General features: G+C 35.9%; 1 protein-coding gene across 5 annotated transcripts in view; it reads right to left on the bottom strand.

Moving 5' to 3' along the window:
* LOC117325288 (tubulin polyglutamylase TTLL7-like) overlaps positions 1–13,258 on the bottom strand; it is a 59,209-nt gene extending 45,951 nt beyond the window's left edge. For all 5 annotated transcript variants that reach the window (XR_004532232.1, XM_033881402.1, XM_033881404.1 and 2 more), the window contains exons 1-2: positions 13,170–13,258; positions 7,386–7,594 (exon numbers count right to left, since the gene is read on the bottom strand). Coding sequence is in view for 4 of the 5 variants with exons in the window: in XM_033881402.1 (XP_033737293.1) it covers positions 7,386–7,476 (91 nt within the window). In the remaining variant the exon portion in view is untranslated. The remainder of the gene's footprint in view (positions 1–7,385; positions 7,595–13,169) is intronic.
* Positions 13,259–17,685: the final 4,427 nt, after the last annotated feature.

The following is a 17,685-nucleotide window of genomic DNA, read 5'->3' as shown; positions in this document are numbered from 1 at the left end:
AATCATAATGTACCTGTTTGTGTAATGTCTGGTCAGGTAAATCATAATGTACCTGTTTGTGTAATGTCTGGTATATATACTCAGGTAAATCATAATGTACCTGTTTGTGTAATGTCTGGTCAGGTAAATCATAATGTACCTGTTTGTGTAACGTCTGGTCAGGTAAATCATACTGTACCTGTTTGTGTAACGTCTGGTCAGGTAAATCATAATGTACCTGTTTGTGTAATGTCTGGTCAGGTAAATCATACTGTACCTGTTTGTGTAATGTCTGGTATACTCAGGTAAATCATAATGTACCTGTTTGTGTAATGCTGGTCAGGTAAATCATAATGTACCTGTTTGTGTAACGTCTGGTCAGGTAAATTATAATGTACCTGTTTGTGTAACGTCTGGTCAGGTAAATCATAATGTACCTGTTTGTGTAATGTCTGGTCAGGTAAATCATAATGTACCTGTTTGTGTAATGTCTGGTATACTCAGGTAAATCATAATGTACCTGTTTGTGTAATGCTGGTCAGGTAAATCATAATGTACCTGTTTGTGTAATGTCTGGTCAGGTAAATCATAATGTACCTGTTTGTGTAATGTCTGGTCAGATAAATCATAATGTACCTGTTTGTGTAATGTCTGGTCAGGTAAATCATAATGTACCTGTTTGTGTAATGCTGGTCAGGTAAATCATAATGTACCTGTTTGTGTAATGTCTGGTCAGGTAAATCATAATGTACCTGTTTGTGTAACGTCTGGTCAGGTAAATCATACTGTACCTGTTTGTGTAATGTCTGGTATACTCAGGTGAATCATAATGTACCTGTTTGTGTAATGTCTGGTCAGGTAAATCATAATGTACCTGTTTGTGTAATGTCTGGTCAGGTAAATCATAATGTACCTGTTTGTGTAATGTCTGGTCAGGTAAATCATAATGTACCTGTTTGTGTAACGTCTCATCAGGTAAATCATAATGTACCTGTTTGTGTAACGTCTGGTCAGGTAAATCATAATGTACCTGTTTGTGTAACGTCTGGTATACTCAGGTAAATCATAATGTACCTGTTTGTGTAATGTCTGGTCAGGTAAATCATAATGTACCTGTTTGTGTAATGTCTGGTATACTCTGGTAAATCATAATGTACCTGTTTGTGTAATGCTGGTCAGGTAAATCATAATGTACCTGTTTTAGTAATGTCTGGTCAGGTAAATCATAATGTACCTGTTTGTGTAACATCTGGTCAGGTAAATCATAATGTACCTGTTTGTGTAACGTCTGGTCAGGTAAATCATATTGTACCTGTTGGGGTAACGTCTGGTCAGGTAAATCATAATGTACCTGTTTGTGTAACGTCTGGTCAGGTAAATCATACTGTACCTGTTTGTGTAATGTCTGGTATACTCAGGTAAATCATAATGTACCTGTTTGTGTAATGTCTGGTCAGGTAAATCATAATGTACCTGTTTGTGTAATGTCTGGTCAGGTAAATCATAATGTACCTGTTTGTGTAATGTCTGGTCAGGTAAATCATAATGTACCTGTTTGTGTAACGTCTCATCAGGTAAATCATAATGTACCTGTTTGTGTAACGTCTGGTCAGGTAAATCATAATGTACCTGTTTGTGTAACGTCTGGTATACTCAGGTAAATCATAATGTACCTGTTTGTGTAATGTCTGGTCAGGTAAATCATAATGTACCTGTTTGTGTAATGTCTGGTATACTCTGGTAAATCATAATGTACCTGTTTGTGTAATGCTGGTCAGGTAAATCATAATGTACCTGTTTTAGTAATGTCTGGTCAGGTAAATCATAATGTACCTGTTTGTGTAACGTCTGGTCAGGTAAATCATAATGTACCTGTTTGTGTAACGTCTGGTCAGGTAAATCATATTTGTACCTGTTGGGGTAACGTCTGGTCAGGTAAATCATAATGTACCTGTTTGTGTAACATCTGGTCAGGTAAATCATAATGTACCTGTTTGTGTAACGTCTGGTATACTCAGGTAAATCATAATGTACCTGTTTGTGTAACGTCTGGTCAGGTAAATCATAATGTACCTGTTTGTGTAATGTCTGGTCAGGTAAATCATAATGTACCTGTTTGTGTAACGTCTGGTCAGGTAAATCATAATGTACCTGTTTGTGTAGCCCGAGTTTTCTCTGGCCCTGTCACCATGTCTGGTGTAGGGCCAGAGCGCACTACTATATGAAAACGTGGAATTATCCGACACCGTTTGGTGTCGCTAAGAATTTGATGCAAAAACAATAAAATCGGGTGTGACATAACACCTACCTTACATATATGGATAAATGAGATATTTATGTACCCCAAAACACCCATTTAGTCCCATATAGGTGTTTTATTCCGTCCGTATAGACCCTCGCTTTACGCTAGTCAAAATTTCATACTTGACTCGACGCCATATTGCTAACTATGTAGGTCGCGGTCCGCCTAATTACCCTAATCTGTGCGCGATGGAGCGAAAAGAAAAAAAAATACAACATTTATTTTTATATATTTTACCGCTTATAATTTATAAATAATGATTTTTTTAATGGAATATAACATCTTTTGGGAAATAATCAACTTAGTTTTGATAATTTAAACTTTGTAAGAAGAAAAACACAATAAATGATATGTGGTCTTTTTGGTCCATTGCGTTCCGATTTGGGTGGTTAGTCGTACTGTCACTTACAAAATGGCGGGTCAACAGTATGAAATTTTGACTAGCGTAAAGCGAGGGCCTTTACGGACGAAATAAAACACCTATATGAGACTAAATGGGTGTTTTGGGGTACATAAATATCTCATTTATCCATATATGTAAGGTAGGTGTTATGTCACACCCAATTTTATTGTTTTTGCATCAAATTCTTAGCGACACCAAACGGTGTCGGATAATTCCACGTTTTCATATAGTAGTGCGCTCTGGCCCTACACCAGACATGGTGACAGGGCCAGAGAAAACTCGGGCTACTGTTTGTGTAACGTCTGGTATACTCAGGTAAATCATAATATACCTGGTGTGTAACGTTTGGTCAGGTAAATCATAATGTACTTGTTTGTGTAATGTCTGGTCAGGTAAATCATAATGTACCTGTTTGTGTAATGTCTGGTCTGGTAAATCATACTGTACCTGTTTGTGTATTGTCTGGTATACTCAGGTGAATCATAATGTACCTGTTTGTGTAACGTCTGGTATACTCAGGTAAATCATAATGTACCTGTTTGTGTAACATCTGGTATACTCAGGTAAATCATAATGTACCTGGTGTGTAACGTCTGGTCAGGTAAATCATAATGTACCTGTTTGTGTAACGTCTGGTCAGGTAAATCATAATGTACCTGTTTGTGTAACGTCTGGTCAGGTAAATCATAATGTACCTGTTTTAGTAATGTCTGGTCAGGTAAATCATAATGTACCTGTTTGTGTAACGTCTGGTCAGGTAAATCATAATGTACCTGTTTGTGTAACGTCTGGTCAGGTAAATCATATTGTACCTGTTGGGGTAACGTCTGGTCAGGTAAATCATAATGTACCTGTTTGTGTAACGTCTGGTCAGGTAAATCATAATGTACCTGTTTGTGTAACGTCTGGTATACTCAGGTAAATCATAATGTACCTGGTGTGTAACGTCTGGTCAGGTAAATCATAATATACCTGTTTGTGTAATGTCTGGTATACTCAGGTAAATCATAATATACCTGGTGTGTAACGTCTGGTCAGGTAAATCATAATGTACCTGTTTGTGTAATGTCTGGTCAGGTAAATCATAATGTACCTGTTTGTGTAATGTCTGGTCAGGTAAATCATACTGTACCTGTTTGTGTATTGTCTGGTATACTCAGGTGAATCATAATGTACCTGTTTGTGTAACGTCTGGTATACTCAGGTAAATCATAATGTACCTGTTTGTGTAACATCTGGTATACTCAGGTAAATCATAATGTACCTGTTTGTGTAACGTCTGGTCAGGTAAATCATAATGTACCTGTTTGTGTAACGTCTGGTCAGGTAAATCATAATGTACCTGTTTGTGTAACGTCTGGTCAGGTAAATCATAATGTACCTGTTTGTGTAACGTCTGGTATACTCAGATAAATCATAATATACCTGGTGTGTAACGTCTGGTCAGGTTAATCATAATGTACCTGTTTGTGTAATGTCTGGTATACTCAGGTAAATCATAATGTACCTGTTTGTGTAACGTCTGGTCAGGTAAATTATAATGTACCTGTTTGTGTAACGTCTGGTCAGGTAAATCATAATGTACCTGTTTGTGTAATGTCTGGTCAGGTAAATCATAATGTACCTGTTTGTGTAATGTCTGGTCAGGTAAATCATAATGTACCTGTTTGTGTAATGTCTGGTATACTCAGGTAAATCATAATGTACCTGTTTGTGTAATGTCTGGTCAGGTAAATCATAATGTACTTGTTTGTGTAATGTCTGGTCAGATAAATCATAATGTAACTGTTTGTGTAACGTCTGGTCAGGTAAATCATAATGTACCTGTTTGTGTAATGTCTGGTATACTCAGGTAAATCATAATGTACCTGTTTATGTAATGCTGGTCAGGTAAATCATAATGTACCTGTTTGTGTAACGTCTGGTCAGGTAAATCATAATGTACCTGTTTGTGTAACGTCTGGTCAGGTAAATCATACTGTACCTGTTTGTGTAATGTCTGGTATACTCAGGTAAATCATACTGTACCTGTTTGTGTAACGTCTCATCAGGTAAATCATAATGTACCTGTTTGTGTAACGTCTGGTCAGGTAAATCATAATGTACCTGTTTGTGTAATGTCTGGTATACTCAGGTAAATCATAATATACCTGGTGTGTAACGTCTGGTCAGGTAAATCATAATGTACCTGTTTGTGTAATGTCTGGTCAGGTAAATCATAATGTACCTGTTTGTGTAATGTCTGGTCAGGTAAATCATACTGTACCTGTTTGTGTATTGTCTGGTATACTCAGGTGAATCATAATGTACCTGTTTGTGTAACGTCTGGTATACTCAGGTAAATCATAATGTACCTGTTTGTGTAACATCTGGTATACTCAGGTAAATCATAATGTACCTGGTGTGTAACGTCTGGTCAGGTAAATCATAATGTACCTGTTTGTGTAACGTCTGGTCAGGTAAATCATAATGTACCTGTTTGTGTAACGTCTGGTCAGGTAAATCATACTGTACCTGTTTGTGTAACGTCTGGTCAGGTAAATCATAATGTACCTGTTTGTGTAACGTCTGGTATACTCAGATAAATCATAATATACCTGGTGTGTAACGTCTGGTCAGGTTAATCATAATGTACCTGTTTGTGTAATGTCTGGTATACTCAGGTAAATCATAATGTACCTGTTTGTGTAACGTCTGGTCAGGTAAATTATAATGTACCTGTTTGTGTAACGTCTGGTCAGGTAAATCATAATGTACCTGTTTGTGTAATGTCTGGTCAGGTAAATCATAATGTACCTGTTTGTGTAATGTCTGGTCAGGTAAATCATAATGTACCTGTTTGTGTAATGTCTGGTATACTCAGGTAAATCATACTGTACCTGTTTGTGTAATGCTGGTCAGGTAAATCATAATGTACCTGTTTGTGTAATGTCTGGTCAGGTAAATCATAATGTACCTGTTTGTGTAATGTCTGGTCAGATAAATCATAATGTAACTGTTTGTGTAACGTCTGGTCAGGTAAATCATAATGTACCTGTTTGTGTTATGTCTGGTATACTCAGGTAAATCATAATGTACCTGTTTATGTAATGCTGGTCAGGTAAATCATAATGTACCTGTTTGTGTAACGTCTGGTCAGGTAAATCATAATGTACCTGTTTGTGTAACGTCTGGTCAGGTAAATCATACTGTACCTGTTTGTGTAATGTCTGGTCAGGTAAATCATAATGAACCTGTTTGTGTAATGTCTGGTCAGGTAAATCATACTGTACCTGTTTATGTAATGTCTGGTATACTCAGGTAAATCATAATGTACCTGTTTGTGTAAAGTCTGGTCAGGTAATCATAATGTACCTGTTTGTGTAACGTCTGGTCAGGTAAATCATAATGTACCTGTTTATGTAATGCTGGTCAGGTAAATCATAATGTACCTGTTTGTGTAACGTCTGGTCAGGTAAATCATAATGTACCTGTTTGTGTAACGTCTGGTATATTCAGGTAAATCATACTGTACCTGTTTGTGTAACGTCTGGTCAGGTAAATCATAATGTACCTGTTTGTGTAACGTCTGGTCAGGTAAATCATAATGTACCTGTTTGTGTAACGTCTGGTATATTCAGGTAAATCATACTGTACCTGTTTGTGTAATGTCTGGTCAGGTAAATCATAATGTACCTGTTTGTGTAATGTCTGGTCAGGTAAATCATAATGTACCTGTTTGTGTAATGTCTGGTATACTCAGGTAAATCATAATGTACCTGTTTGTGTAATGTCTGGTATACTCAGGTAAATCATAATGTACCTGTTTGTGTAACGTCTGGTCAGGTAAATCATAATGTACCTGTTTGTGTAACGTCTGGTCAGGTAAATCATAATGTACCTGTTTGTGTAATGTCTGGTCAGGTAATCATAATGTACCTGTTTGTGTAACGTCTGGTCAGGTAAATCATAATGTACCTGTTTGTGTAACGTCTGGTATATTCAGGTAAATCATACTGTACCTGTTTGTGTAATGTCTGGTCAGGTAAATCATAATGTACCTGTTTGTGTAATGTCTGACAATTCTCACATGACCATATGTATAAGGACAGTATACTCACACGTCCATCAGGAAGTAAAATTCTCACACAATAGTGTGGTATAATTGAACTTTGTGTATGATAATTTACAACTAAGCCCTTAATTAAGGTCTCTATTTAAAACATTTTCACAGCCAATCAAACAAGTTCCTATTTGTAACAGGAAGTCATTATAAAAGTTTGCATTTACAATAACATTCACTAGGGTTGAATTTAAATGTCTTATTTCCATACTTTGGTCTGTACATTTTCCTTAGTAGTATAAAAAAATTTCAAGCCAAAAAATGCATGTGTTTAATTTAAACTAGATATAAAACTTGTATACCCGTTATGCACTCATAGCTGAACTATAACAGTTCCAACTTAAAGCTGACACCAGGATGACTGACTTTTGATACTCTTGCCCTCTTATCAATGCTAATCAACTCAAACATTATGTGAGAAGGGGTACAACTACATAGGTCAAAGTAATATATATCTCAAAAGTTTGAAAAAAATATCTACAGAAAAATAACCATATACATAATACAGCCTTAGACGCCATCATAATGTCAAGATTTTCAGTGAAGAGGTGCAACTTCTGAAAAATGGCTCCAAATCCAACCAATCCTGTTATCCTTACCTTGCTTCTCAGTTGATGCCAGGGAGCTGACAGAGGAGCTAGGCTTCATGCCTGGCATCCTTTCAAGCCCCGCCTTTGGTTGTCTTATCATCCAATCAAATTAAGTCAATTTCAAATTATAATCCAAAAGATCTTCTAATGTAAAATCCTCTATTTCCATTGCAACACACAGAATTCTGAATCTAAGCCATAGGTTCTATCTGATGAATCTGTAAAACATGAAATGAAAGAAAAGTTCAATAACATTTAAAACATATTGTAAAATCCAAAAGTATGTACCCATAAAAGAGAAAAATCATTTGTTGCTGCTCCATTCAAGTAAAATGACATAAAACTTTGTCCTTCTTTGTAATGAAGATTGTACCACACAATCACACACACATGTTTAACATTGAATTTTCTCAAATGATCAAATTTACACCTGATGATAAAACTTTCCATTTACTGTACCTAATCAGTTTGGGGTTGGATTTAGTACACCACAAATTTAGAATTATATTTTGGCAGACAACCAACCTTCTGAGGGTACTCCACGCAGGGCTGTATACAGTCACTATAGAAGGACATACATGACATGTATATATATACAGCTCTAAACAGTTAATCGGTTCCATAAATCTATATTATACAATTATAGCCAACCTGTCACTCTCTGGGTAAATCTACACATTCACAGCTAATGCTCCCATTGTTTAAAATAATAAACCTAAAGAAACCCTTTCTTTTGTCGAAACAGGATTTCAAATAATACTGAATTAAAGGGAAGGCTTTTTACCATCTACATATTATGTATTACACAAAAGTATATACCTACAATAAAGTAAATATTTATTTCTAAATGTACAGTAAATGAAAGAAATGTAAATATTATATATTATTTGTTCAGTAGAGCAGGGTAATGGGAGTGGGTCTGACAGTGAGTTAACTGTGAGCTACATATACATGTGTACATATAAGTACGGTATATTATACAGGTTGGGTTGGAAAGTCGAGACAGTCTTGATTTTGCGAGATTTCTTTGTATTTTACGACATCGAAATTAGAGATTTTGATATATTTTAATAAAAATTGCACCACTTTTGCAATTATGAACAACTTTTGCTAATTAAGATTTTTTTTCTCCATTTTATACCAATTTTGGATCATCCAAAATCACCTTTTTCAAAAGAAGCAACAAAAAAAAGAAATTTGTCAAAAATTGAAAACTGATCAGGTAAAGTTGTTTGTTTATAATAAGCATAAGAGGTGCGGTTTTCAATAAGATATACCAACATCTATGATATTTTATATATATATAGGGCATACTCAATATCAAACTGTGAACACAGTTTATGATTAAAACACGGTTTAAGATATGTTTCTAAACCTTGCAACTACTAATAGTTTCAGGCTCAAGCATCACCAAATTAAAGGAATTTATGCTGAACCTTCAATATCTACAATGTAAACTTTATACTTTTTGAATTTGAAAACTATTAATTTACATAATCTACAACAATGCAAAATTTATCTATAGAGAACTGGAAAATTTAACAAAAATTATACTAAAACATTGCATCCTTATAAACCTTAGGACATCACTTTTAGTACTCATGACCTTGAATTTGACTCCTAAGATTTTGAGGAATAGGAATCATTATCACACTAGTATAAAAAATTGAAAAATTAACACAACTTCCCAGTAGTGTGATGGTGATTAAGTTAAACTGTGAACACAAATTTAAAAAAAAAACTGTAAAAAATCAAGGAACCACCCAGAGATTCTGTCTCCAAATATGTCAGAGACAGACAAGTTGACCCCGATACTTAACATTGTTGTGAATGCAGCAAATGAATACAACTCCACCAGCAAATCACAGTTCTACTTCCAGATCAACATCGTCCTGATGTCTATTTGTCTTCAGATGGTAATTAAGAATCTAACAATGTTCAAATTGCACTGGAAGCAGGAATTCTATTTTCAACTTAACCACCAGGTAAACATCAACTTACCACCAGGTAAACACCAATTAACCACCAGGTAAACATCAACTTACCACCAGGTAAACACCAATTAACCACCAGGTAAACCTCAACTTACCACCAGGTAAACATCAACTTACCACCAGGTAAACACCAATTAACCACCAGGTAAACCTCAACTTACCACCAGGTATAAACATCAATTAACAACCAGGTAAACATCAATTAACCACCAGGTAAACATCAATCAACCACCAGGTAAACATCAACTAACAACCAGGTAAACATCAATCAACCACCAGGTAAACATCAATTAACCACCAGGTAAACATCAATTAACCACCAGGTAAAATCAGGTTAACATCAATTAACTGCCAGGTAAACATCAATCTACCTACAATAATAAGACACAACTGCCATCGTTACTAGAACTTCTCCCAAGACTCTCCAGGAAATACTACATGTCACACAACTTGTAATGAATCTATTTATACATGGTTTGGAGGTCCTGTGTTCAGTCCTATCTCACTAACACTGTTAACTTATTTACATCTTTCCTGCTCAGAATGAGAAAAAATGAAACTATAGAATGGTTAAAAATATCTACTATTCTGATGGATGAACTCCACACACTGGTAGTGGCTTTCTGTCTGTATTGGGGAATAGTCTTATAGTTAAATACCCTACAATGGGAGAACCTTAAACATTCACAATGGAGTCCCGAGGCATGAAGTATTTCTTATGGAAATAACTCAACCATGAAATCAGTTCACAATAGAGTTAAATGTTTTACGTCACTATACAATCCATACCAATGGCCTGTATCGGTGATGATATATGATGATAATAATAGTTTTTACCTACACAATATACATGTACATGTAGATGAAATTGCCATGTTATTTATAGAAATATTACATTGTTTTTAAAATCATCACTAAATTATTCATAGGTAGCATAGAAAAGAATCGTCCACTTTTAGATATTCATTTGTAATAATATAAAGAAATGCCAGTAAAACAGTGCTGTCTCTAATGTAAACAATCACACACAAGTGCCAGTAAATTTCCCTACATGAGTAATTTTACACAAATGGAAATTCAGTCTGATTTACACGAATACATATAATGATGGTATATAGCTTAATTATTTAACTGATTAGCTGTCTGCAGGTTGTTAACTGATTTTAATATGGGTTATAATACAAAACCAAACAGTTATAAATTTTTTGATAATAAGAAATATCAGTTTTAGGAGTCTAAAGTTTATATAAAGCATTGATGAAATCACAAAATTTATTTTCAATACATCTTCTTATAGATAATCATATCATTTTTTATTCTTTTCCCCTCTCCTTTGATAAATAAAAAAAGATAAATTACAGTATACAATTATGGTAACCAGGTATTTACGGCAATATTTAAAGAGGCTTACCCGCAGACGGACCGGTAAACGGCACATCTCCTATCACTAAATAAACTTCAGTACACGTTTCTATGTGACAAAATTAGAGGCTTTCCGACTTTATTACTTGAAAACAATTACAGAATATGTATTTAAAAGACGTTTTAAAACTCAACCTGAGAGGGAAATGTATGGAATATAACGGCAAATCTTCTTTGTAAATCGCCGCTGCCTTTGAAGTTATCACTGTGCGGCACTGTGCACAGTGCTTGTTTCTTTGATGTGTCAATCAAATTAGACTCCACTTTATAGCGGGGACTTATTGCGGGTTGCGATTAAATAAATAATATTTAAAAAATGAGGTTTTAATATCACTTTTCAGCGTTTTATAAGGAAAATAAAATGAAAAACTCAACAATTCCAACAATCTGTCATGTGTAAAAAATCTTTTTCTATTAGCCAATTTTTCTGATCTCTCTGCGGGCAAGCCTCTTTAAGATTGTACAGTTAATTGACACTTTGTACAGTTAATTGACACTTGTACTGTTAACTGACAATTAATTTGTACAGTTCACCGACACTTAATTTGTTAATTTAAGTTAAAATTAATAGTTAATTAACACTTTGTACAATTAATTGACACTTTGTATAGTTAACTTCCAATTTGTAAAGTTAACTGACACTTTGTACAGTTAACTGACACTTTGTACAGTTAACTGACACTTTGTACAAGTTAATAGACACTTTGTACATTTAACTGACACTTTGTACAGTTAACTGACACTTTGTACATTTAACTGACACTTTGTACAGTTAACTTCCAATTTGTACAGTTAATAGACACTTTGTACAGTTAACTGACACTTTGTACAGTTAACTGACAATTTATACAAGTTAATAGACACTTTGTACAGTTAACTGATAATTTGTACAAGTTAATAGACACTTTGTACAGTTAACTGAATTTTAATTAATGTGTAGTTAACTGACACTTTAACTGACACTTAATTTGTACAGTTAACTGGCACTTAATTCGTACAATTAATTGACACTTTGTACAAGTTAATAGACACTTTGTACAGTTAACTGACACTTAATTAATGTGTACAGTTAACTGACACTTAATATGTACAGTTAACTGACACTTAATTTGTACAGTTAAATGATATGTCCATTTATTACAGAGACGTATAATGCATCAGAAGATAAAAGACTAAGGAAAGGTATCACAAATATTAACTGGTTTTAAATTGATCAGGATCTTGACAAATCTGCATTGTAAGGACTTATTTATTTATGTTGCTGAATGCTAGAGTACATTATAACAGCTGCATTCCTATAATATCCTGTACTTAAATTGGATTTGAAAACATATTATGAGTACATGTGCCTTACGGGAGGTGTGGCATGTCACCATCAGAGGTGTGGTATGTGGGGAGGTGTGGCATGTCCCCAGCAGACATGTGGCATGAGGAAAGGTGTCGCATGTTGGGCCTTGTGACATGTGGGGAGGTTGGCATGTGGGAAGCTAAAAGGTTGGCATGTGGGAAGGTGTAGCATGTGGAGAGGTGTGGCATGTAAGGAGGTGTGGTAATTGTGGAGAAGTTGGCATGTGGGGAGGTGTGGTATGTGGAAAGGGTGGTATGTGGGGAGGTGTAGCATGTGGAGAGGTGTGGAAAGTCTGGAGGTATTGCATGTGGGGAGGTGTGGCGTGTGGGGAGGTGTGGTCTGTGGGGAGATGTGGTCTGTCAGAAGGTGTGGTCTGTGGGGAGGTGTGATATGTGGGGAGGTTGGAATGTGGGGAAGTTTGACATATGGGGAGGTGTGGTCTGTTAGAGAAGGTGTGATATGTGGAGAGGTGTGGTATGTGGGGAGGTGTGACATTGCAGAGAGGTGCAGATTGAAGGGGAAGTGGAATGGGAGGATGGGTATCCGTTCTGTTGTAGGATATATATCCCTCCTTCTAGTATTTTGGCAGACTGAATGGGTCTACCACAGAACTTTACATTTCTAATCAGGGTTTAACATTGTATATCCATAGATACAATTTTACACCCCTCTTCCTCTCCCCCTCCCAAAATGAAATCAATAACAATCAACAAAATAAGCATGGAGTACACATAAAAATAACTATATATACTTTCTCCCAATATTGGTTATTCTTGTACCGAGCTTCAACACACAATGCTGTAATTGACAATTCAATAGTAGGAAAACAAAGACTGATACAACACACAGTTCAACACAAGTATATAGTTGACAGTTGTCCAGATCTGATCGATGTTCCGATCCTACTGGACTTTAAAATATCCGATAATTTTGTCTGCGTTTACCTTCAATTCATATGGCACTCCAATATGAATAGTAACCAACATTAAATACGTGTATATTTCGCTTAAATCATCTTTAAAAACTCACCAATGATTAATCTTATCACTAATAGAGCTGTGTAATGACAGCCACTTCCATGCAGGTGCCCGTTCAGACGTACGCCATGTTTGTTGGTATCACGTGATCAAATCAAGTTTGCACTTGACAACTTAGACGCTTTCACATAGCAACAATACAACAAGGCGAAGACTTTCCACCATGCAAATCTTAATTTGGAACCGGTATAACGTACCATCTTGTGATATTTCTATGTGTGTATTTCACAGTAAACAAGACAATTACACAACCATATAACTTTTAATATGCAGACTATAGTACTACAGGTGGATACACAGGTGTATACCATTCACATTCATTCATTGCATTAACTAAATTTAGCCGTAATTACGGCACATCAGTACATATGTATACTCATGTTACAGAGCGACACAATACATATACATAGCATTAGATTATTTCAGCAATATAGTAAACTACACTATGTGGCTAAGTTTAATTAACAGAATGTTACACCCAATATAGAACAAAAGTTATTGCTGTAACTATATACACGTACAAAAATGAAAAAAAGATCGCTATCGTAGTGGACATACGGACGAACAGACGAACAGATGACAATCGGACAGACAGTGATACAGAAAAATACATTCAGGCCAAAAATTGTTGTTTTGTAAGCTTCTGAAATAAACTTTACTAACAAATTTCTTTTTGATTGTTTGAATTCAATAGTTCGACAATAGTTCGATAACCTTAAATAATTAAAAACTGACGGTTTGTGTAAAAAATTTCTATTTACATTTTTTTCATAATATCCGAAAAATACCGACAAAAAAAATTGATATTCGTCTTCAACATCCAATGAATTACAATTTAAACAATATCTGTAACACCTGCTAATATTTATCCCCTATAACTTCCGGATTCTATGGCTAAATTATGTACAGAAAGACAATTTAGTTATCATAATTCTTCGGTTGTTTTGGTAAAGATTTAGTTAGATGAAACAGAAAAGTGACTTTTTCTTACTCGAGACATTCGATTAAACAAAATTTGGCTGGAATGATAATTGATTATCTGTTTAATTTTAGGCAAAAAATTGATATCGGCTGGTGTCTGTCTCACCCAAACATATCCGAATACAGCTCAAATAACTTTTGTTTAATATAAACCATCCAACTGGGTTTTTTCTTTTTCTTCCTCTGTTTCCATATAAGAAAATTACATGCCTCCGTTAAGATACAATTATCAGATTTCAATAATTAAAAAAAAATATTGTAACATTCTAAGCAATTGTGTATTTGCTAGAGGTTGGCGACCTAGATTTCTTTACACCAAGCTTTTTTTTTTTCCCCTATAGGCCTACCGCTTTATTAATTCCCCATACTTCATGGGCATAATAAAGAATACTTTCGACAGGTGTATTATAAGATGTAATATGTTGCTCAGTTGCGACATAGAACTTTATAGACTAGAGTTTTTTTTGTTTTTTGTTTTCATTTTAAAATGAAGACGTATCTAGCACGGCTATATCTCTGGATTACCGAATACTTAGTACATACAATAAAGGACAAACTGGATTGATTTTTTAAAAATCTTATTTAAGATTCAATAAAGAATTCTCTATATAATCAATAAAATATATTGGGTATGCATAATTTCTTGAACGGCAGATGGCAAACGGTTAAAAAAATCCTCTATCAGTCAAACATATGTTGACGTCACATATTTGTCAAACAAAACTATTAAATTCTTTGGTTTCTATAAAAGATGTGTTTTTCAAAGGCAGTGGAATTTATCTGTCTGTCATAAATGTATGTATAGACCTATGTCAAAGACACGTTCAGAAAGTATATGAACTCCGCCAGTGTTAATCCTCATTCACACTAAAAACACACGTCTCTAACAGGAAAATAGCGACCACTGGATCATTCAAATGTCGGTCTTGGGTATGGCGTCAGAACCAAAAAATAGCCAGAGATCTTTAGCTAGCCCAAGTAGGGTACACAGGCAAAATACTTTGAGATAAATTTGACCTGAAAAAAATATCGACCTGAAATTGGTCTGATTTGATCTGAACTCTACACGGAAGAAATTCAAGGTCAATTTCAATGTCAAGAAATTGACCAGAAATTGACCTGAAAAAAGTCTTGAAATGAATTGACTATTCCGCTCTGTTCAGGTCAACCTGAAATTGACTTGAAGACATTTTGCCTGTGTGCACCTAACCTCTTAAAGCAAGTTCCACGTCTGTCATACCTGCTCTCGACCACAGGGACTTGAGAATTAGTTACAATCTACATGTATTTGGACCTCCCCTAGTGTGCATAGCACATTTTGAGACGTTTTGGGGGCTAGATTAAAATTCGGTAAAAATGACTCCCTCGGTTTTCATTATATACAGGACTTATGTACATAATGATTACATTAGTCCTGTATATAATGAACACCGGGGGAGTCATTTTTACCGAATTTTAATCTAGCCCCCAAAACATCTCAAAATGTGCTATACACACTAGGGGAGGTCCAAATACATGTAGTCCCTGTGCTCCCGACACTGCCAACGTTTTCCTGTACTTGGCACCTTTCCTCTCATACTCATGGCAGAGTCAGCTCTGCCAATATCAATTTCTTTATTTCTTGCTCCCCTTTAGACAACAGCGAGATGTTGAACATGAGAGCTCTAAAGGATTATCTTCCGTTCAGATCCACTTCCATGGGCCAAAAGTCTTGTCTTTTCCTTTTGGATCCGTGCGATATTGAATTTCGGCCTTCCTTCACAAACTTGATGGTAAGATCTACAAGCTACATAACATCATTATGCCTCCGCGTGTAACGTGCATGTGTTGATGAGAGTTTGTCAGCAAATGGTCCAAGAACCCCCTTTTGCTGCACAGTACACATATTAGGATCTGGTACCAGACCCGGTCTGTGGAGATTGACCGGCGATGCTAAGACGTCAGATAGAACGTGCTGAGCTGGTGGATATCTCCAGATGTTCTGCCAGGTGAGTCGCTTCCTCTTGTCCAGACAATCTGGCAGCCATTCTCCACAGCTTTTGTCTTCCTTCCCTCCTCATGTGTTCTGAACCAATGCCATTCTCTCTCTGAAGTCAGGCGTTTTCCACTGTTGCCTGTGAGTGGATTGATATTATCAGACCATGTCTTCCTTGACGTACTGGTCAAACTGTGTCTAAGGCCGCTTTTTGCATCCTGCATGTCCTTGATTGCTGACCATTCCCCCGTTTTCACCTGAACGCCTTTCTCTTGCTAGAGTCATTGAGCGTCATGATAACCCTAACCTTCCCTACCTTATACTAGCGAAGTAATCATAACTGTAGCTTAAACATTCTGCTAATACAATCTTACACTAGAGGAAGATGGTGGCACTACTGGCCAATGCCGCAAATGTCAGTGGATGGTTCTTTTCAAGCCTTCTTAAGTACGACACATCTCGTAAAATCATCAAGCTTAAGAGGCCCATGGTCCTTACTAGTCACCTTAGTTCTGAATATTTCAGTCAATGAGACGTCTGCTTCTGTTTAATATTAATAGAAAATGATAGCCCTATAGTAGGAGTAGTGGCCAATATTGTTTTCTATCAATACTGACCAATATGTTCATGCCATCAAGCTGCCACCCCATACTAATAATTCTCATCAAGTTTTTTTTTCTACTGGCAATTTAACAAGCGATGTTTAATAATGTGATTTTCCTGTATAAACTAGTTTTAGACTTCCCCAGGGGTAAATTAAAGCAGGATCCCTGGTCATGAAATTTGAAACTCATTCCATCTACCAAGAATTTTTTATTGGGTCTTGAGAATTTGTTAAGATTTTAGTCAATTTGACCATTTTCACTCCATTCATCAGCCCCTGGGTGACAGCGAGGGCCAGATTATGCAAAACATTCTCAAAAATGTGATTTTCTTGTACAACTAGTAAATGGGAAATTCGAGATACCAGGTCATCAAATTAATCAATTCAGTCAGGACTAATACATGTACATGCCAATATGTACATACAATCACGCTGCTGTTTACATGTAAAATTAATGATTCTTACAGTTTGAATCAACATACCTGGATCTTGGGAAGATTTTCAAAGATCAATTTGATCCTTTTTGCCTCGATCTCCATGTCACTTAGGGTATAGACCATGTCCCAAAGTTTGGTCGTCCTTTGGCCATGGAAGTTTAGAGAAGTTGTTGAAATGTAAAATGTTCACAGATGCATGACAGACAAAGGTGATGTTAAATGCCACCTATGACTAACAAGAGGCCCAATGGATCTGCCTCGCTCAGTCTCATAAGGACTTTATTCTAGGCCTTTCCGTTTTGAGAGAAGTCATTGTTTGACCCCTATGACCTTAATTATGGGTCAAGGTCACTTCTTATCACAAACATTGAGCAGCACGATCTCGGGATCCTACAAGCCAAATAACACGATTCTATGTCTTCATTTGTCATAAAAGTCGTTTGAATGTTTCAACACATTTGACACCTCTGGCCTTGAATATGGACCAAGGTCATTTCTTTCCACAAACTTT

This window comes from Pecten maximus, chromosome 4 (genome assembly GCF_902652985.1).
Source record: "Pecten maximus chromosome 4, xPecMax1.1, whole genome shotgun sequence".
NCBI classification, from domain to species: Eukaryota; Metazoa; Mollusca; class Bivalvia; order Pectinida; family Pectinidae; genus Pecten; species Pecten maximus.
This window is presented reverse-complemented; position numbering and strand designations above follow the sequence as displayed.